General features: G+C 36.1%; 1 protein-coding gene across 9 annotated transcripts in view; it reads left to right on the top strand.

Annotated features, from left to right (window-relative positions):
* The window catches only part of Ttbk2 (tau tubulin kinase 2), a 168,605-nt gene that overhangs the window by 121,812 nt on the left and 23,352 nt on the right, over positions 1-23,441 (top strand). For all 9 annotated transcript variants that reach the window (XM_074065775.1, XM_074065770.1, XM_074065767.1 and 6 more), the window contains 5 exons: positions 1,003-1,095; positions 1,893-2,018; positions 16,389-16,546; positions 20,058-20,274; positions 22,980-23,191. In XM_074065775.1, coding sequence (XP_073921876.1) covers positions 1,003-1,095; positions 1,893-2,018; positions 16,389-16,546; positions 20,058-20,274; positions 22,980-23,191 — 806 coding nt within the window. The remainder of the gene's footprint in view (positions 1-1,002; positions 1,096-1,892; positions 2,019-16,388; positions 16,547-20,057; positions 20,275-22,979; positions 23,192-23,441) is intronic.

Below are 23,441 nucleotides of genomic sequence, written 5' to 3'. Positions count from 1 at the left end.
GAATGCTTTACATATAAGCACAGTTGCACAATTGTTAGTTTATGTGGTGACACACAAATGCAGCTAGAACCAGTGAGACCTGAATTTAAGAGAATTTTCATGTTTCTACCATTATTGTATGACTCGATCACCCAGATATCATTTGAAGTTTATTTCTGGGTTTGATTTCCCATATCATACAGGTTGTATAAATTTAATCCCCAAATCTAAATGAAGGGCAGCCTGTATTAACAAATTCTTAGGGCACTAAAAAAAAAAAAAAAAAAAACCCACTCACTTTGTCTTCTTGGTAACAATTTTATTTTATAGGAAAAGGCATTATTGTAGTATATACACACCAAATTTTACATGAAGGTCCTGCCAATGTGGTGGTGTTAGGAGTGGGAAATGTGTCTCAGCTATAACTCCTGTCCTGAGTAGACCAAGGCCATCCTCTTTTATGTTGCTAAAACCCATTACACATGCCCCTAAAACAGCCAAAGCTAGAGCCTCAACAGCAGTTTGCTTCTCATTTCCAAATTTTTAAAATAAAATTGGCTTTTAGGATTTCGCTCACTAATTTTTTTTCCCCCAGTGTTGGGGATTGAACCCAGGGCCTTATGCATGCTAGGTAACCATCCTCCCTTCTTCATGAACTCATTAATTAATATGTTGTTAAATATATTTTTTTAGGATTTCTGAGTCTTTGTTTTTTATTTGTTTGTTTTTGAGGTACTGGCCATCAAATTCAGGGTCTCACGCATATTAGGCAAAGACTCATTGAACTACATCTCCATTTGAAGGTGTTCTTTATATCAAAACCTTACATATATGTTTATTTCTGCCATACAGATTACTGTATAATTATATAGATGTATACATATATTTGCCAGATAATTTTATGGGAAATACATTTAAATTTTTAGGCATAAGGTGAAACAAAATGGTTAGGCCTTAAACGATGCAGTATATTCAGGTGGACTAGTAATATAATGTAAACTGAATTCTGTCTTGTTTATCAAGGAAATGGGAAGACATGACGACCTTTGGTCCTTATTCTACATGTTGGTGGAATTTGTGGTTGGTCAGCTGCCTTGGAGAAAAATTAAGGACAAGGTAATTTCGGAAGCAGTAATGTCAATTTTGGTAAGGGAGGAAATAAAAAAAAATTTGTCCTCAGTAAGAACTTCTGTTGAAAATATATTTAGTAAGCATTACATAATGTATACATATATTGAAACATCACAGACTACCCCATTAATGTGTATACTTTTTATTTTTATGTATCAAATGTAAACTAATTTAAATTTAAAAATAAATGTGTTTATAAATATTTAAATATTTACTTATTTAAAAATAAATAAATATAAGACTAAAATCTGTATGCACCTTCATTGTATCCCAGTACATATATTTTTCTCTCCTGATATTAGAGAAATAATTAATGTTATAATTTCTATGTACGTGGAGAACAGATACTAATTTATAAGTACAGCCATTGCTTCTGATTTGATTTGTGGCTCTCCTTAGTTTTTAATTTCACTGGTTCACTGTTTTTTAAACCAAGTGAACCTTTAGTTTTTAGTTGTCACATTATATTGTTTGATTAGAAAGCTATAAACAGGTATTGATAGAGAAAAGTCCCAATTTAAGATTAAATAATAATTTACTAATTTTGGGATTATTAGTTCACTGGTACAAAACTTAGTTACTCTTGATTTAATGTCATAGTATGTTTTCCCTGCCTCTACCTTAAAGCATTGTGCATAAAGCTATTCCTGTGGGCTTAGTTCTTTGTATTTAATTACTGCCACCTCATTGCCTGTGCATTCCCTTGAGACTGTTATTGAGGGTCTTTTAATGCATAGCTGCCAAGTGAAATTGACTTTGGTTCCTTTCTCTTTACTTCTAAGGAGCAAGTAGGCTCCATTAAGGAGAGATATGACCATAGACTCATGTTGAAACATCTCCCTCCAGAATTCAGTATCTTTCTGGACCATATCTCCTCTTTGGATTATTTTACAAAACCAGACTACCAGGTAAGCATCTTTGTGAGTTCTGTAGGTTAATTCTCGTAATCTCTGCCTTCATTCATTGTAGTTTTAAGAGTGTTGCAAATGAATATGGGAGGTCCCTAAGGTAATTCTAAAACAGTCTGAGAAACGTGGTGAAATTGATGAATGATGAGAATGTGAGTGTGTGTGTTCCTTCTTGATGAATTTACTTCATTAGAGTTTTAGGTCTGTTTGTTATATAATAGATTTTACTGTTCTTAATGTGATTCACCTGGTATATAGAACATGCTGATAGTTCAAATTATGTAAATTCTATAACTTGCTTGCCAGAAGGAAATATCCAACTAGAAAATAATATCTCTCCAAGCTGCCTGCATGTCATATGATAATATGCTATGGGACAGCAGTCAGTGAAGATTATTGGCTCCATTGTGTCTATGATCAGTGAATCATTTCCTTAGAGCCTTAGTTAATGAGGACTTCTAAGACTCCACTGGGTTTACCACAAATTGCATCCCTGACTCCACCAGCTGTATTTCAGAAGATTCTGTCACTTGGTCAGGACTTAATGCAAAATAATGCTACCACTGAAAACATAAGTGAAACCACACATAGATTAATAATATATATTAGTGTATTATTTTTATCTACAAGGATAGCACATGGACTTTGTTGCCTGTTATTGTAAGTTTAAAATTCTAGTGATTTCAGTGTACAATCAAAATACTAACAGTGTTTAAAGCACGGTGAGTTTATTTGTATGGAATAATTATTTATTGTGAAGTTGCAGCTTTTGTACAAGATAAAATAGGATATAAAGCACAGAGGCAGCATATGTCCATAGAGACTTGAAGTGGGTGTGCTTGTTTCTTTTTTACATGGCTATTTGCATTGTAAACTGCATATGACTATCTAACAAAGTAAGAAAACAAATTGTATTTGAGTTGCTTTGGAATAAGGTGTTATTTCTTTTTTGTGGTGGTTGTTTTAAGACAGGGTCTCACTGTGTAGCCCCGGCTGAACTCAAACTTGCAATCTTCTTGCCTCAGCCTCTTGAGTGCTGGCTTTGCAGGCATGTATTATCAAACCTAGAAAATACGGTTTTTTGTTTTTTGTTTTTTTTTGGTGGGCCTGCAGTCTGTACTGAGGGCTTCATGCTCACAGAGAAGTGCTCTCCCACTTGAGCCATACTTCCAGCTCATTTTGCTCTGGTTGTTTTGGAGATGGGGTCTTGTGAACTATTTGCTGGATTTGTCCTCAAACCATGATCCTCAACTCTTAAGCAGCTAGGATTACAGGCATGAGCCACCAATGCTTGGCAAGAATGTGTTCTTATATTTACATTTTATATGTATTTAGAGAATTCACATTGCTTGTAATTAAACAATGAAATTATATCTGTAAGACTAGATTCAAGAGGAGTTGGAAAATGTTCCTACTTTGCTATCCTGGGTGCTAATAATTTGTTTATCAACACAGTTTGCTTGAGAGTATAAAAGTTTAGGATTTTGATCATATTCTCCTCTTGGTTATGCTTGTAATCTAATTATCTACCAGCTAATGTTTGAAACTTCAAATTAATTTAAATTGATAAATTATTGTTCTCGGGATTTTCATTTGGACATTTTCTAAAGGACTTCTCTATCACCTAATAACATAGAAGTATAGTTATTTTCCTATTTTGGGAAAGGATAGAGTAGGCATGATATTTTCTTTGTTTAATACAATCTGTAAATAATCTGGTTCTTTCCTGCTTTTTTGCTTATTTATTATTATTATTTTTGGCAGTACTGGGGTTTGAACTCAGGGCCTCAAACTTACTAGGCAGGCGCTCTACCACTTGAGCCACTCTGCTAGCTCTTTTTTGGGTATTTTTGAGATAGGTCTTGCAAACTATTTGTCTAGGCTGGCTTCAACCCATGACTCTCCTGATCTCTGCCTTCTGAGTAGCTAGGATTATAGGCGTGAGCCACCGGCACCCAGCTCTTTCCTGCTGTCTTATCTTTCCTAAGTAATGAGTGAAAGTAGAGAACATGTGGACAGGAGAAAGAAAACTGGGGAAGAAAGTGTTGATGTCAGTGACTGAAATGTTCTAATGACTTAGAATCAATGATATCAGGTTCCCAAAAGCTCTGAGCTTTTCAGCTTGTTTCTTGCTTCCTGCACAGAGCCTTGCTATGGTCTTCACTTTGAGAAAAGTCATTCTACTTTGAGTCTGAATGCTCTTGTGAGCTAATGCTAGCCATATGGTTAATTTTACAGTTTGAAATTCATTCCTGAATTTGCTTTTAATCACTGGTTCTTTCAAAATTTTAAATTCCTCATGGTACAGTCAATGTAGTTAAAAACAAATCTCTTCCAGCAACAGGTGAAAAGCATCCAAGTATTTAGCATGACTCCCTTCTAAAGCTGTATCAAAAGATCTATCTCTAAATTTGTATATTCAGAGCTAAGGCCAAAATGAATACATTTTTCATTGTAAGTGATAGAAAAAAATATATAAATCAATTTATATAATCAATATAATCAATCTTTTAAAACATTCATTTTAAATGTATGTTTTGCAAGTAGAAGGAGAGATATAATAAAAATAAGAGCTGAAATCAATGAAATAGAAACCAAACAAAACATACAAAGAATTAATGAAACAAAAAGTTGGTTCTTTGAAAACAAGATCAATAGACCCCTGACAAACCTGACTAAAATGAGGAGAGAAAAAAACCCAAATTAGTAGAATCAGGAATGCAAAAGGGAGATAACAACAAACACCATGGAAGTCCAGGAAATCATCAGACACTACTTCCAGAACCTATATTCAAATAAATTTGAAAATCTTAAAGAAATGGACAGATTTCTAGATTCATATGATCATCCAAAACTGAACCAAGAGGATATTAATCCCCTGAATAGATCTATAACACAAAATGAAATTGAAGCAGCAATCAAGAGTCTCCCCAAAAAGAAAAGTCCAGGGCCTGATGGATTCTCTGCTGAGTTCTATCAGACCTTTAAAGAAGAACTGACACCAACCCTCCTTAAACTGTTGCACGAAATGGAAAGGGAAGGAAAACTGCCTAACACATTTTATGAAGCCAGTATTACACTTATCCCAAAACCAGGCAAAGACACCTCCAAAAAAGGAGAACTATAGGCCGGCCAATCTCCTTAATGAACATTGATGCAAAAATCCTCAATAAAATAATGACAAACTGAATTCAACAACACATCAAAAAGATCATTCACCACGACCAAGTAGGCTTCATCCCAGAAATGCCAGGGTGGTTCAACATATGAAAATTAATAAACATAATAAACCACATTAACAGAAGCAAAGATAAAAACCACTTGATCATCTCAATAGATGCAGAAAAATATAAGATCCAACACCATTTCATGATAAAAGCTCTAAGAAAACTAGGAACAGAAGGAAAGTACCTCAACATTATAAAAGCTATATATGACAAACCTACAGCCAGCATTACACTTAATGGAGAAAAACTGAAACCATTCCCTCTAAAATCAGGAACTAGACAAGGATGCCCACTATCTCCACTCCTATTCAACATAATACTATAATTCCTAGCCAGAGCAATTAGGCAAGAAGAAGGAATAAAAGGAATACAAATAGGTAAAGAAACTGTAAAAATATCCCTATTTGCAGACGACATGATCCTATACCTTAAAGACCCAAAAAACTCTACTCAGAAGCTCCTAGAAACCATCAATAGCTACAGCAAGGTAGCAGGATATAAAATCAACATGGAAAAAACATTAGCATTTCTATACACTAATAATGAACAAACTGAGAACAATATGAAAATAATTCCATTTACAATAGCCTCAAAAAAAAATCAAATACCTAGGTGTAAACCTAACAAAGGATGTGAATGCCCTCTACAAGAAAAACTATAAAATTCTGAAGAAAGAGATTGAGGATAACTATAGAAAGTGTAGAGATCTTCCATGCTCATGGATTGGTAGAATCAACATAGTAAAAAATGTCGATACTCCCAAAAGTAATCTACATGTTTAATGCAATTCCCATCAAAATTCCAATGACATTCATTAAAGAGGTTGAAAAATCTACCATTAAATTTATATGGAAACACAAGAGGCCACGAATAGCCAAGGCAATACTCAGTCAAAAGAACAACGCTGGAGGTATCACAATACCTGACTTCAAACTGTATTACAAAGCAATAACAATAAAAACAGCATGGTACTAGCACAAAAACAGACATGAAGATGAGCGGAACAGAATAGAGGACTCAGATATGAAGCCACACAACTATAACCAACTATAACTATAACTTTGTCTTTGACAAAGGCGCTAAAAATATGTGATGGAGAAAAGACAGCCTGTTCAACAAAAACTGCTGGGAAAACTGGTTAGCAGTCTGCAAAAAACTGAAACTAGATCCATGTATATCACCCTATACCAATATTAACTCAAAATGGATCAAGGATCTTAATATCAGACCACAAACTCTAAAGTTGATACAGGAAAGAGTAGGAAATACTCTGGAATTAATAGGTATAGGTAAGAACGTTCTCAATGGAACCCCAGCAGCTCAGCAACTAAGAGATAGCATAGATAAATGGGACTTCATAAAACTAAAAAGCTGCTTCTCATCAAAAGAAATGGTCTCTAAACTGAAGAGAACACCCACAGAGTGGAAGAAAATATTTGCCAGCTACACATCAGACAAAGGACTGATAACCAGAAAATTTAGGGAACTTAAAAAAATAAATTCTCCCAGAATTAATGAACTGATAAAGAAATGTGCAAATGAACTAAACAGAACTTTCTCAAAAGAAGAAATTCAAATGGCCAAAAAACACATGAAAAAATGCTCACCATCTCTAGCAATAAAGGAAATGCAAATTAAAACCACACTAAGATTCCACCTCACCCCTGTTAGAATAGCCACCATTAGCAACACCACTAACAACAGGTGTTGGCAAGGATGCAGGGGGAAAAACGAACCCTCTTAACACTGTTGGTGGGAATGCAAACTAGTACAACCACTCTGGAAAAAAATTTGGAGGCTACTTAAAAAACTAAACATTGATCTACCATATGATCCAGCAATACCACTCTTGGGGATATACCCAAAAGAATGTGACTCAGGTTACTCCAGAGGCACCTGCACACCCATGTTTATTGCAGCAGTATTCACAATAGCCAAGTTATGGAAACAGCCAAGATGCCCCACTACTGATGAATGGATTAAGAAAATGTGGTATCTATACACAATGGAATTTTATGCAGCCATGAAGAACGAAATGTTACCTTTCGCTGGTAAATGGATGGAATTGGAGAACATCATTCTGAGTGAGGTTAGCCTGGCCCAAAAGACCAAAAATTGTTTGTTCTCCCTCATATGCAGACATTAGATCAAGGGCAAACACAACAAGGGTATTGGACTTTGATCACATGATAAAGCAAGAGCACACAAGGGAGGTATGAGGATAGGTAAGACACCTAAAAAACTAGATAGCATTTGTTGCCCTCAACGCAGAGAAACTAAAGCAGATACTTTAAAGCAACTGAGGCCAATAGGAGAAGGGGACCAGGAACTAGAGAAAAGGTTAGAACAAAAAGAATTAACCTAGAAGGTAACACACACTCACAGGAAATCAATGTGAATCAACTCCCTATATAGCTATCCTTATCTCAACTAGCAAAAGCCCTTGGTCCTTCCTATTATTGCTTATACTCTCTGTTCAACAAAATTAGAGGTAAGGGCAAAATAGCTTCTGCCTGGTAGCGAATGGGTGGGGGGAGATGGAGGGGTGGGGGGTAAGGGAGGGTGTGGGGAAATGGGGGAGAAATGACCCAAACATTGTATGCACATATGAATAAAAAAATAATTTATGTTTTGCAAATCTTTAAAAATTAGTTTCTTGCCATTGATTATTATTACCTTAACAAGTCACACAGGCCAACACTTCATTTAATAGCCTGCTGCTGTTCACTCTGATAGGCATAGACCTAGAGAGAACAGTTACTTTGTTTTCTACCCAAAATCTTTTATGCATATCTTATGTAGAATAAAGACTGAGACTTGCTTTTGAAAAGTGTTCTGTTGATGCCAAGTGTAGCAGTACATGTCTGTAATTTCATCATTCAGAAGGCAGAAAGATGCAAAATGATGGCTAGCCCAGAGACCCTGTATCTTAAAAAAAAAAATGTTGTTTTTAGAAATTGCATCAAGTTTAATAATACTGAGTCTGTTCCTTAACAGCTCTTAAATCTTGGGGTGACAACTATGTCTTATATTTTATTTTGCATTATACCTGGAATTGTGCCTAGCACCTAAAGTTTTAACAAATGTTAGAGAAGTTTAGTTGAATTACTTTGGGTCTATTACTCTTGCTTTCTTTTTTGCAGTACAGGAGTTTGAACTCAGGGCCTATACCTTGAACCATTCCACCAGCCCTTTTTTGTGATGGTTTTTTCGAGATAGGATCTCCTGAACTATTTGCCAGGCTGACTTCAAACCCCATGATCCTCCTGATCTCTGCCTCCTGGGTAGCTAGAATTACAGGCATGAGCCACGGCGCTTCGCTTACTTTTGCAGAAAAACCTTAAGGGCATAAATATGATTTTCTGCCTGTAGAACACATCAGAATTATAACCAAACTTATAGCATATATCTTATTGTAAATACTTTATAAATATTGGTTTTATTATTAGGTTATGAAACATAACAACTATAAGAGACAAAATCTTTATAGATGTTGAAATTAAGTAAAACTACACACAGTTTTGCGTACACATGCTAATGAGTGTATTTAAAATAGGTGCAACTTGATAAGTGTTGTAGCTTGTACCAGTGCCATTTTCTTGGGTTTGATATCATACTATTATTATTTGAAATATTACCATTGGGGACAAACTGGGTGAAGGGGGACCTCACCCAGTACTGTCATTGTACTGTTTTTGCAACTTGCTATGACTCTTTCATTATTTCAAAATAAAAAGTTTCAAAAAAATGCTGGAAACAAAACAAAAAACAAAGAAGGAAAATGCTTTGACAGAATTTTTTCAGAAGTGTCAATAGTGATTTTAAAACAACCTTCAGTCTTACTGTGGCCATCTTATAATTTCCATGAGCAGTGCCTGGTAAAATCTTACCAGTCCCCTCGAATTCTATCATAGGAATGGAATAGCAGGGTCAGATTGGATAGAGCTTGGGTGCCTTTACACGTCATTGTCATAATGACAATAATGTCATAACCATCCTGCCATGTCTTTACCTCCCATCTTATAGACTCTTTGCATAGGACCACAAAACTAGTAGTTTCCAAATGGCAAATGAATTCATTTATGACTCATCTTAAAAGACCCAGACTCTTTCCAGTTTACCATGCTGTCTCTCTTACATAATAGACACTGTAAAGTAACTAGTAATAAATAATAAAATAATGGTAATTAATAACAATGCAGTGAAAGAACTAAAAAGTTAGTTGAATTATTAGAAATTGTCAGTAATTAACAAGATCACATGATCCTGTTAAAGAACACAGAAATGCGCTTATTAGAATTTCAGAGTATTTTAATCATTGTTTGTCAACCTTCCAATGCTGTAACAAATACCCAGGATGATCAACTTACAAGAGAAAAAGTTTACTCTCTTAGTTTTAGAGGTTTCCATCTATGAATGATTGGCCCTGTTGCTTTGGCTGTGGCAGTGCATGATGGTGGAGCACATGACAGAGCAAACTGTTTACTTCATGCGTGGAAAGTGAAAAGAGAGAAGGGAAAAGACTAGGTCTCACAGTCCCCTTCAAGGTCACCACTACAATGTCCTGCCACCTCCCAATAACACCAGACTAGCTCTAAGTTTTTAACATGTGGGCCTTGAGGGGACATTGCAAGCATCATTAAGCATGTTGTAAAGACTAGTGAAATCTATTACTGTCAGTGAAGCCGTAACTAAAATGTGTATATCAACCAGTTGACAACTGCCACACATTGCTAAAAGTAGAGGATAAGAGAGAGGACATCCAAAGCCAAACAAACTTCATTAGTCTTTTTAATATACTTTCCAGGTTTAGGAATGGGACCATTCAAAGACCAGTAGATGTGCCTCTTGCTTTGGGGGACTTAAAGCAGTTGTAGGATTCCCCTGACTCTGATACCATCTGAAGTAATTTTTTTAGAGTACGTGGTTGGGTCTGCTTGTGCAGCAACCATATAAGAGGTTGAGTAAGAGAGTAACAAGGAGCAATCTCCTATAACACAGGCAGTCAGAGGACCACAATCTCACACACACACATACACACACACACACCATTTATCCCAAGCCCCAAAAGATGGGACTCTGTTGGTCATGTGAAGAGCAAAATGAAAGAGAAAATGTTGTAAGCAGAGGAAGAACATATGAATAGACCCTGATGTGAGAAAGGAGCTGAAAATGGACCAGACATAGTAAATGAAGGGACAAAGTGGTTTACAATGAGACTCCAAAGAGAAGCAGAGACCAGATGCTTGTAAGTCTTTTTAAGGAGTTGGATTTCATTCTAAATGCACAGGAAATCTTGAAAATGTTATAAACAAGAGCATGGTGACCCAATTTGTGTTGTAAGAGGATTATAGTTATGAGCCACCACACCTGGCCAAACAAATTTTTTTGAGATGGGGTCTCCTTGTGTTGCCCAGGCTGGCCTCAAACTCATGATCCTCCCACCTCAGCCTCCCAAATGTTGGAATTACAGGTGTGTGCCTGGCTTAGACATATTTTTTAACATCTGTGATTTTGCCTACATTTTTGCTTGGTTAGCTATTACGTATGATGATTATAATGTTTCAGTGTCCTTGTGAATCTGTTACTCCCTCAGTCTTCTTCTCTTTGACAGCAGCCCAGTGGTCCACATGAGACTGCCTGAGTGTGAGTGAGGTTTTGAAAGAGCAGCACGTTTTTGTGTACAATGTGATCACTGAATGTAGTCAGCTTACTTTTTCCGCATTCACCTGAATAAATAAATATTTATTCCATTGCTGGAGGAGAAGCTAGCTACGTTACACCTACTGAAGATGGCACTATTCTGTACTTTATGGGCATTTTGAGGGGCTTTTGAAGATAATTTCAACTGTGCTGTTTTGTATGGCCTGTTGCTGGCTGTAACTCTTACATGTAAAATTAACATACACTTGAAAGACCTGTTTAAATTGGTGCTTTGCTGCACATCATTTGCATAGCCTTTCTAAGCCTCAGTTTTGTAGTCTGTGAAATGATGAGAATATCTACCCCAAAGTATTAAGATTTTAATGGGGGTGCTTGTGAGAATCACTTATAACTTATAAAACATCATATAAATGTAAGTGGTTTTATATGTATCTGGGTGACATTGCTTTTGCTTATAATTATCTCATTTCCCTTCATTCTTGTATTCTAGTCAGCATTACTTCTGTGTTAATAGAACTTTTTATCTCCTTCATGGTGTTTTGTCCTGTTAAGGCAATAAGAAAATTGGCCTGTTAGGAGGCCTTGAGAAACTGCCAGACAGTTTACCTGTGGGCCAATTGAGCGCCTGAAGTAGGGGAAGACATTGGTGTCAGTCAGCCAGCGCTGTTGACTGCATGAGCACTCTTGCTGTCTCCCACCTCAGGTGCTGGGGCAGCTGAGAGGGAGTGGTGGTGAAGGCATTCCTGAGTTGTTCAGTGTCTTGATAGAAGTAGTGAAAATGGCTGAAGCTCATCTGCCTCTCTAACTCATTTATTTAGTCTCTGTATTTTCTGGTTTCTCTTATTCAGAGGATGGGTGCAATGCAATTTTTTTTTTCCCTCTACCAGTTGTTGCTAAAAATCCCCTGGAAGAGCAGAGAAGTAAAAAAGTGCATTTCTTTCCTTCTGTTACATCTACTTATCACTGAAATGAGGTAGTTTCTTTTGCAGTAAATCTATCTTTGAATCAGCCAAGCCAGCATTGCTATTGTGCTCTCTTAGCTTAAATGCTTTATTGATCCACTAATTAACCATTTATTAACTGAGAATTCAGGAATCAGAATTTTCTGAAGTTCTTCATATCAGATTACAAATAATTCTTGGTTTTGCAAATGCTGGTCATTGGCTTCATTTTCTTTGAAAGGGCAAATGGATTTCCCTTTCACAGCTATTGATTGCATTTTATGCTAAGGATAAAAGTGGAGTGCTTCTCCAAGGCACTGTGCTTATGTCATTGACTGTAATGATAAGGGGGTTCCAGGTGGCAGGAGCTTGCAGCAAGCATCTTGGTGGGCTACACTTGGTTAGGAATATAATCAAATTTTATTTAATTTTTTTTTAGATTTTTTTATTATATTATTGTTGTGCTGGGGTTACAGTGTGACATTTACAAAAGTTCTTACAATATATCATAGTTGAATTCACTTCTTCCATCATTCTCCTTTATCCTCCCTCCCCCCAATTTTATTTTAAGTAATTCATTTTTTATTGGTTAAATGTTTTCTAGCTTTTAAAAGTAATACGTGGTCATTATAGAAATTTAGACATTATAGAAAAGTAGAAAATTACTCAGAATCTCATTATCTAGACATGGCATCTCATTTTGTTTACCTTTTCTTGTGTCTTGAAAAATTTGCTTTAGAAAAATAATTTTATTGTATCGCTCATTACTATTCAGCTTAACAAAAAAGAGATTACTTCCAGCCAAGCTACCATGTACCTGTAATTCTAGCACTTATGAGGCTCAGCAGAAGAATCATGAGTTTGAGACCAGTCTGGACTATATAGTAAGACCCTGTCTAAACAAACAAAACAAAACCCCATTCCCCCCCCAACACACAAAAAAAATAATAACATTGCATTATGGCCTGTCCATATCTTTTTAAGCTCTTCTCTCCTTTTATTCCTTCTCCATCACTTCCCCTCCTTTCAACAGCCTCCCTCCACACTCCAATGAAGGAAGATTCACTTTCCTAGTGATGATGCTTCCAGTGTTTCTCACATTGTTTCACTGATTATCCTTTTACAGTAAACATGTCCCCAGTGAACATCAATGGTGAAATATGGGACATGACTCCCTAGAAGGAAGTGTCAGTCATCTAAAAGGTTTTTTAGATTTTTTTTCCCCTGCCTCCATTCCAATTTGAGAATGAGCCCCTGTTCCGATGGTGAAGTTTTTTATTTCCCAATAATACTAGGGTATAAAACAGAATGAGAAAAAAAACCAAAAAACAAAATGAGGACCATTCAAGTTTGTGAAGATGTGCACGCACTCATACATGAACTCACACTACTATATTTATGAATGATTTTACAAAGTGACTACATTCTCAAATCTGAATGAGTAACTAAAGTTTTCTGGTTTTATTGTTATTTATCTTAGCCAAATGTAATGTAATGAATTCAGCTACCAAAAAGTGAGCCCTTGACTTGTCCTATTTCTACTGTTCCATTCTGGTTTAGAGCTACTCTAGTCTGCAATTAGAACTTTATTTTTCTAAGCTAGAAATATTTTTCTCTTTAAAGTATCTACAGAAAATAAATAAATAAATAAATCTACAGACCTCTGCCCTGTCCAACCATTTGTTTCCACTAGGGTGCCATTAAGTGTCACAATGCTTTCCGTTTCCCTCCATTTCTTTTGTTCTGTGTTCTCTATCCTTCTGCCTCCCTGGTGCTAGTCTTTAGTATAACCATCATGGTGTTCCTGATTTAAGATCCAATGACATAGAATGTCTCTTCTCAGATATATAATAAATGTAAGAAAATAATTCAATGATAAAAGGACATCTGATTTAAAAAAAAATAGTATTCTCGCTATTGTAGAACAGTACAGACATTGGATTTAGTAGTAGCAGTCTACATACTCATACAACAAGGCAGGCCCTGCCTCATGAATAGGGTTACCACCTTCCAGAAAGCATGCATCTCACATTGAGAATCCACAAGACATTGATTTCAGTCAGGAGAGGGGTGTCTAAGATCTGGCACTGAAGTACCCAAATCCCGAGTCACAGTCCCCCTTCCTTTGCTTCCTGTATTTTTTATTTTTTTTGCAGAGCAGGAGATTGAACCCAGGGCCTCCTACGTGTTAGGAAAACACTCTTTCACTGATATCCATTCCTAGCCCTTCTCCCTTGTGTTTTCTGTAGCCTTCTACATGATATTCTGGGGGAGCCTAAGCTATAACACAGGTAAGCTGCATGGATAAAAGTAGAATCAATAGAGTTTCCCAGATTTTGTAACCATGCCTATTCCAATTCCTCTCATCTTTTTAGTTTACTATTCTACATTGATTCTTCTTCCTTTGGGTTTTAAATGAAAGGTAGAGGTATGTGCATCTTATGGCAAGTATTATTATTAATGAACATTTATCCTTGAAATGTCTTTAGAGTAACTGTTATGTGTAAGGCAATGTGTTAGGCCCTGGAGATGCAGTGATGAGTGACATCAGACATGTACTAACTACTTGGGGCTTACAGTATGGGTTGGAAGAGAAAGAAATTTTATTTTATTTTATTTTATTTTTTTTTCTCTGTGCCCTGGAACTTATGTGTAAAGGGGCTTGAGACTCCCCTGTGTCCTCCCTAGGTTTTTTTTTTTTTTCTTTTATTATTCATATGTGCATACAAGGCTTGGTTTATTTCTCCCCCCTGCCCCCACCCCCTCCCTTACCACCCACTCCACCCCCTCCCGCTCCCCCCCTCAATACCCAGCAGAAACTATTTTGCCCTTATCTCTAATTTTGTTGTAGAGAGAGTATAAGCAATAATAGGAAGGAACAAGGGGTTTTGCTGGTTGAGATAAAGATAGCTATACAGGGCATTGACTCACATTGATTTCCTGTGCGTGGGTGTTACCTTCTAGGTTAATTCTTTTTGATCTAACCTTTTCTGTAGTACCTGAATTGAATAATCAGAAATAACTATAAATTTATAATTGGTAGTGTTCAGTCATCCTCTTTGTTACCTGTCATCTAGAATACCATACTTTTGGGTTTTTGACCTTACTGGCCACTCCTCATATTTTTGTTCCTTTGCTGAGTCTTCCTTTCATTCAAATGCTGGAGTGCTGTGGTCTTTAGTCCTCGAACCTCTTTGCTAACTACTGTTTCTAAATGATATCAGTGGTTCCCATGGCTTCAAATAGTACTTAATAAATACTTATTATTTATATTCTGGTGATGTTCAGATTTGTATCTGCATTCCCTATTCCTCTCTAAACTCTAAAATTTCAATATCCCAGTCCCCGATCTCATTGCTTTCTGCCTCACCATATTTACCCAGTGGAATAGGACAGAAATTTAAATTATCCTTTACTCTTTCCCTACTGTCACAGTTTTCATCTAATGTGTCAGCTAGGTCTGTTGGCTCTACCGCCAAATTTTGTCTTAATCCTGCCACTTCTTGTCACCTGTACTGTGACCATTGCTGGCTCAACTGACAGTGACCTCCTAACTGATCCTAATTGCTTCTCAGCACTTTCAGTCTCATCCCTGTTTATGGCATCTGTTGTCCATTTGCTAGACAAAGTCTCAAACAGCCAGGTGAAAAATTCTTCTGTGAAGAAGTGCTGATTTCAGGTCTGGGGCAGGAACTGTATAAGATGAATCCCAGAGGACAAGTTACTAATAGAATAAGAGAAATAAATAATGAAGAGAGAATAAACACAAAATCATAAAATTGAAAATGCTACATGTGAACAGAAAGTGGAAAGTTCTTTGTGAGAACTTTCCCAAAAATGTAGGAATATAGGAATTTAAAAAGAAAAATGAAATTACATGTAACATAAATCAAACTAATAGAATAAATTTCTTTTTTTGGGGGTGGTACTGGGGTTTGAACTTGGAATTTTGTGCTTACTAAACAGGTACTCTACTTCTTGAGCCACACTTCCAGTCCTAATAGGACAAATTTCAAATTTCTTTGTGATTATTTGTATATATAAACACACAGAAAGTTTTAAAACTTTTTAAACTCATCTCCCGCCAAGAAAAGAAGTACAAAGAATTTCTCTACATGTCCTCCACAATCTAGACATAATAGCTGTTAGCACTGGTCATTTATTTAGGTTGAACCCTATAAAAGTATCCTTTAAAAAATTTAATACCACATTGATTGTTCAGCTGAATACAAACAAACATACACATACCACAAATTTCCTTTTGCCAAACTGAGTATAGATTGTAAATATGATGCTTCATTATTATCGTCCAAAAATAGAAAAATTTTCCTATACAAGTACAAACCAGTACCACAACTGAGAAGAATTAACATTAATTCAGTACCATCACCCACATATAGTCCTATTCAAGTTTCCCTCTTAAATCATTAGTTTTGAAGAAAATCATATCATAAAACCTTCTGTAAGTGTGGGGTTCTTTCTCTTATCGAAATGATATGTTTACTTTTGGCTTACTCTAGTTTTTCTTTGTGGTTTAGCTTCTTACATCCGTGTTTGACAGTAGCATCAAGACCTTTGGAGTAATTGAGAGTGACCCTTTTGACTGGGAGAAGACTGGAACTGATGGCTCCCTAACCACCACCACCACTTCTACCACCCCTCAGTTGCACACCCGCTTGACCCCTGCTGCAATCGGGTATGTCCTACAAGTTTGTTCAGTGGTTCCTTTTCTGGATGCATTATGCTTCAGAAATTTCCTTTAGTTCATTCAGATTCCCTCAGATCAGGTGCTAAGACATACAAGAAAGCCTATGGATTTCCTTAAGTTAACATTGCTCTTGTTTATGCTTTTGGAGTAACTTATCTTAGAAAATACTGGCGGGTCATACTTTGAAGTGGGAGCTTAGAGCTATGTGGCTTGACATACAATGGCTTTTCTTCAAAATAAGAGGGGGAACAATAGTTGTATTTGTAAAAAAATATATGGGACCCTGCAAAGAATGAGGCACAGTTATATTTAACTATGCTATGCTTAAGTTTAGTGGGAACAAAACATGTAGCATGTTCCTCTTATGACAGTGATTTAATTTACATAGAGCATAGAGTATTAGGAACAGGTTATGGCGTATTTCCTTTTTTGTTTGAGACAGGCCTATGCTGTGTAGCCCAAGCTGTCCTTGAACTTGCCTCCCAACCGCTGGGAATACAGGCCTGTGCTACCATGCCCAGCTATTTCTATGTCTTAATTTTTGTTTTTAGCACTTTTTTCTTCTATATGTATTAAATGCTTCTCCTTTTGTTTTTGTTTTGTTTTCTTTTTCATTTTTTTCCTCTTTATCTGCTTATGTTATACCTTACTTGCAAAGTACTCTTACACTGACTTTTTTTTTTTAATGTGGTGTTGGAGATCAAAACTAGGACCTTGTTCATGCTAGTCAAGTGCTCTACCACTGAGCTGCATTCTTTCTTATTCATGGTCTTGAACATGCTATAATTTTCATGGAAAGGAATTGTTTCTCTCCATATATCAAACTCCATATTCAGATCAGAGTTTAGGAAAAGGAATCAAGTTTAATATGGAAGGAGAAAAAAGTGAGGAATGAAAGTAGATGGGAAGAGAGGGAAGAAGAGGAACCTGAGTTATATGGAAGAAAATCTGTGTGGAGAAGATGGCTAAGTTCCTTTTTTTTTTTTTTGGTGGCACTGGGGTTTGAACTCAGGGCCACACACTTGCTAGGCAGGTGTTCTTACCACTTGAGCCACTCCTTCAGCCTGGATAAGTTCCTTAAAGTGTGTGGCATTATACCAAAACACAGAGTAAACGGAAACTAGGATTGAGTGAAAATGGTAGCAGTTTCACAGGTAGAGATGTGGCTTATTTCCTGAGGAGTGGAAGAATTAGAGTAGTTGGAAAGAAAGAATAGTGCTGGATATAAGAGGGGAAAAGGAATAGAAAGAACACTTTGTGGCTAAAATGTAAAAAAGGCAGCATTAGCAGACTGAGCTTCCTGGGTTCAAATATTCATCCATTTGCTGTTCCCTTTCCTCAGTAATAGAGGGAATTCTTTGAATAAACATTTAGACTTCCACATAGCACACATGTTAGTGTCCATTTTACCTCTTGCATCTTGAACTCATATCTGAAAAACCTTTTAGTAACCAATTTATTTCTTTTTGTGTGTGAAGTGCTGGGGAGTTTCAAATTCAAGGCCTCATATATGATAGGCAAGTGCTGTACCACTAAGCTACATCCCTGGCTCTTGTTTTTTTGAGGCAGGGTCTCACCATGTAGATCAGGCTGGCCTCAAACTTTCAATCCTCCTGACTCTGCCTCCTGAGTGCTAGGATAATAGGCCTGCACCACCACACCCAGCTTATTTTTGATCTTTAATTACCTTCATAATAAGTCTATTAACATGAATTATTTTAGGCAGACTCCTTTTTAATATGTTTCCAGAGTCTGAACTACAGATACTACTTTACTAGGCTATAAGATTCTTTCCTGGAGGCTATTATTAGTGCTTTTCTACATTATTTACCTATAACTAGTTTATTAAGAAAAAGATTCATTTGTCATCCACCATTTGGGCAGAGGTAGTAGTGAAGATCATCAGGTCAGGAGAAAGAAGTCCCTGGGAAATCATTGGTCTTCTCATAAGCAATGAAGGACTTAGGACACCTCTCAGGATGTAATTGTTCCTCTTAGCAAAGCTACCCAACAGGGTGCCTGTTTTGCTGCTCACAGTGATTGTACATATCATTACCATCTACTGAAATTGTTTTCCTATGCTTAGATATTCTGAGTGACTTGGAACAAGAGGTGCCATTGTGTGCTAAATACTGTGTTCAATCAGCAATATTTTAAAAAATAGGTTGAGGGTGTAGCTCAAGTGGTAGCATACTTGCCTGGCAAGCGCAAGGGTTCAATCCCCATTCTTATAAAAATAAATAAGTAAATAAGTAAAAATCCCAAACACTTAGAGAATATTAGAGCTGGCAGAGGCCTTTTCACTTAGTGAATGATAACTGAGAATTAAAAATGCTCCTATGTACCAGGTAGCAAAGGCCAACCATGTAAATAGGATATGGAATTACTTTGAAAGAAATATATAGCCAGTATCATGGTACATATCTATAATCCCAGCACTTAGGAGACCAAGGCAGGAGGATCACAAGTTTAATACCAGCTTGGGCTACATAGTGAGACCTTGCTGCCAAAGAAAAACCCAAAAAAGTCTTGTAATACCAGCTACTTGGGAGGCAGGAGGACCAAGAGTTTGAACCAGCCCCAGCAAAGTTAGTGAGACCCTAACTCAAAGCCAAACACTTAAAAAAAAAAGACTTGGGTGTGACTCAAGTGGTAAAGCACTCATGTACGAAGTTCTGGGTCCAGTCCCCGGGAGGAGGGGATAAAAGGCAAAAAGAAAAGAAATTTATAAACAAATACCAACTAATATTTTCTATTTTTTCTATGCAGAACTATGTGAACTATGTAACTGCAGAATTCCTAGTTTCTCTTTAAGGCACAAATTTCCTTCCTCTTTTTTGTGTCACTAGGGCCTTACATGTGGTAGGTGCTTAGTAAAAAGTCTGCAAATGAAAAAGCAGTATACATTCCATACTACTAAAAAAGGCATTGGTTGTTCTGACACCAACTTATTTCCTTACGGTGCTTAATATTTTCTTATATGTAATTATTTTATTCCCTAAGAAAATGGGTAAAGAATAGAAAATGTTATAACTGATAAAGACTTCTTGAAAAATAAACTAGATGTTTCTGATTCTTAAAGTGACTGTCAAATCAGTGAGTTATTATACTAGGATCTGAATTTCAAAAACAGGTTGAAAATTCTAAATTCTTAAAACTCATAAGAGTATTGTAGAATTGGCATGTCCTTAGTTTTCAAAAAGATTTTTTAAAAACTCTCTTAATTATATATGGACTTCAACACTTAAATCTAGAAATAAAATGTAGTATAGTCTAGTCTCATAATAATTTTCGATTCCAGTCTTTTAAAGTTCTGCTCACAGTGATAGTACATATCAGTACCATCTACTGAAATTGCTTAGGTGTTCCGAGTGACTTGTAACAAGAGGTGCCATTGTGTGCTAATACTGTGTTCAATCAGCAATATTTTAAAAAATGGGTTGGGGGTGTAGCTCAAGTGGTAGTATACTATATATTTTTTTTTCTCCCCTCACTTTAGAATTGCCAATGCCACTCCTATCCCAGGAGACTTGCTTCGAGAAAATACAGATGAGGTGTTTCCAGATGAACAGCTTAGTGATGGGGAGAATGGGATCCCTGTTGGTGTGTCACCAGATAAAATGCCTGGATCTCTGGGACACCCTCGTCCCCAGGAAAAGGATGTCTGGGAAGAGATGGATGCCAACAAGAATAAGATAAAGGTTGGAATTTGTAAGGTGTGTATTATTTCATCACAAAAGGTTTTTGATGTATTTTCATTGTCCTTCTCTTCCAAGTATTTTTCCATAATAATTTTTTCACTCATGAGTTAAGTGCATCCAAGTTCAGAATCCTTACATCTTCCAAATGAATAAGTTTTGTTTTTCTTCTACATTAAAGCCTGTTTTATCAGCCATTACTGTAGGCCTTCCAAGTTTAGGATAGTAAATACCTAGTAGTATATTTTTTCATCCTTTATCTTTCCATTTTATCCTATCCTTTTCTTATATTGTGACTCTTGCAGTGCTAGGGATTCAATCCAGGGTCTCATGCATGCTAAGTACACATTCTGTGACTGAGCTACAACTCCAGCCCTATCATGACTTTTCAAATGACATTTAACTAGACAATCTTACCATTTTTATGTTTTCATTGGTCAGTCTAATTCATTTACATTTAGCTATTTTTATTTGAACCTGTTTTTTCTTTTAAATTTCTTTTCTTTTTTTTTATGTTTCTTGCCCACTTTTTTGGATTACAGGTTTTATTGGTTTTGTTATATTTCCTCTTCATATTTATTTGGGATTTAAACATTCTAATTCAGTTCTTTTGAACTGAATATAGGCCACATGCTTGTAGTCCCACCTACTTGGGAGGCTGAAGCAGGATAATGGCTGAGCCCAGGAGTTTGGGGCCAGCCCGAGCAGTATAGCAAATCTCATCTCAAAAAAAAATTTTTTTTTGATAAATATTCTAATTCTATCCTTTTAGTAGTTATCCTTGAAATTTCCCATTTACTTTTAACTTAAAGTCTGAAACTAAGCAATATTTCTGATATTGCAAGGACCTTAGAATATTTTAATTTCAATTATCCTTCTTTTGGTATTTTTGTTCTCTTCTTGTTTTTAAGTCTTTCCTTTTTGAGGGGTAGGAGTGTGCTGCAGTTTGAACCCAAGAGCTTATACATGCTAAGAAAGTGCTCTACCATTTAGCCATACTTCCCCCCCACCCCAGTCCTTTAAGTTTTATCTTTTTAAAAAGACTTACTCAAATTAAGCTATTAATATTGTTGTAAAAGCAATATTTATATAAACTTTCAAAGATGTTTACCATTTCCTTTCATTTCTGAAAATCCTGGACTCATCTTTTTTCCTGAAATATATCCTTTAAAAGTTACTTTACAGCGGGCACCAATGACTCCTGTCTGCAATCCTAGCTACTCAGGAGGCAGAAATCAGGAAGTTTGTAGTTCAAAACCAGCCTGGGCAAACAGTAGAGATCCTATCTCCAGAAAAGCATATCACATAAAAGGGCTGGTAGAATGGCTCAAGGTGTAAGCCCTGAATTCAAACCCTAGTACTGTGAAAAAAAGAATAAATAAAATAAAAATAAATAAATAAAAGTTACTTTACTGGGGCACCCTCTCAAGACCCCTCCCAATTCTGGGGGTTCAATTCTCCCACTTTATACTTTTCTATCTCAATAAACTCTCTTGCTTTACTCGCCCAAAAATTTTTTTAAAGTTACTTCACTAAGGAAAAGGTTCCTTTCAAACTTTACTTATCTAAAAATGTATTTGTTTTAGTTTTGTTCATTCAGAACAGATTATGCTGAATTTGAAGTTTCTGACTGATAGCTATTTTCTTCTGGCTTCAGTAGTTCATGTTCAGAATTGAGCTATCATTCTGTTTTTTCCTTTGTAGATGATCAATTCTCCTTCCACCACCACTCCTGTCTTTTCTTCTCAGTCACTTTTTAGCTTCTCTTGACTGTGATGCTCTGCATTTTAACTAAAATAATAATAATAATAATAATGCATTTAACTGCATTTTTTTCTTTTTTGGCTAATTTTTTGTTTAATTTAATTGAATAGTTAGTATTTAATCAATTCTAGATAATCTTTTTGTTTTATGTGATACTGACTTATTTAAACATTTTGTACATAGCTGTTCTACACTTTCTGTCAGAGAGGTTTGATATGTAAAGTCTGGGAGTTTTAAATATTGTCATTTTATTTTGGTTATGATTTTTAATTATTATTTCTACTGACTCTTAGTCATGGTGGTATGCCTTCTACTGTGTTTGATTATCTTTAGGTTTTTTTGTCTCATTAACAAATGGTGGGAATCCTATAGAACTAAACTGAACATGGAGCAACCTTGCTTCAGAGATGTTGGCTTCTGCCTACAGCCACAGTGTACCTCTAATCTTATTGATAGTCTCTAATTAGAATAGATATCCCAGACTTTCCAGGTTCACTGCACTCTGGTGTAAGGTAGATTTCTCTGATAATTATGCTGCTGTGGGCATCTGTTCTCAAAGAACCCACTCATCTGTGCTACCTCATGCTCAGCTCCTCCTGCTGCTTCAGTTTTTGAGAGGGGGAATAAAAAGAGAGGGGCTTATGTTTGGTGACCTCTCCTATCTCTTGTGAGGCTACATGTCTCAAGAGAACATCCTTTCCAGGTTTTTGTTTCAGTTTAGTAGAGTGGGGTCCTATAAGCATCTAGTCAGATGAAATGCAAGAAGTAAAACTCATTAAACATTTTTAGACTTTTTATCTTTATACCAAAAATATTTTTGGTGAACTAGTCAAAATATCTTCATCATCTGAAAAAAGATTCTAATAATTTGTTTCTAATATTTTGAAAGGCCTCAGTGATTTCTCCCATGTATACTACCTGGAATATTTTTCATGGTTCTACTTCATATTTTTTTCTAGGCTGCTACTGAAGAAGAGAACAGCCATGGCCAAGCAAATGGTATTCTCAATGCTCCAAGCCTTGGTTCTCCAATTCGTGTCCGATCTGAGATTACTCAGCCAGATAGGGATGTTCCATTGGTACGAAAGTTACGATCCATCCACAGTTTTGAGCTGGAAAAACGTCTGACACTGGAGCCAAAGCCAGATACTGACAAGTTTCTTGAGACCTGGTAATGATTTTTCTTTCTTTTTAAAGCTTCTAAGATACCACAATTGTTACTATTATTATTATTACTATTAAATTTTATTTATTTATTTTATGTAAAGTCTTCTAAATAAGAAATTTTTGCATTGTGTAACATTGACTCCATTAAGCTCTTATTTTTCACCTATGTTCTTAGTTGTCTTCATCCTGATTATTAATGTGAATCCAATACTGTTATAAATCCTATAGCAAAGCCTGTGGCTGTGGGAGCTGCT

Source organism: Castor canadensis, chromosome 2 (genome assembly GCF_047511655.1).
Source record: "Castor canadensis chromosome 2, mCasCan1.hap1v2, whole genome shotgun sequence".
In the NCBI taxonomy this organism is placed as follows: Eukaryota; Metazoa; Chordata; class Mammalia; order Rodentia; family Castoridae; genus Castor; species Castor canadensis.
The sequence above is the reverse complement of the archived record's forward strand: the minus strand, read 5'-3'. Positions and strand labels throughout refer to the sequence as shown.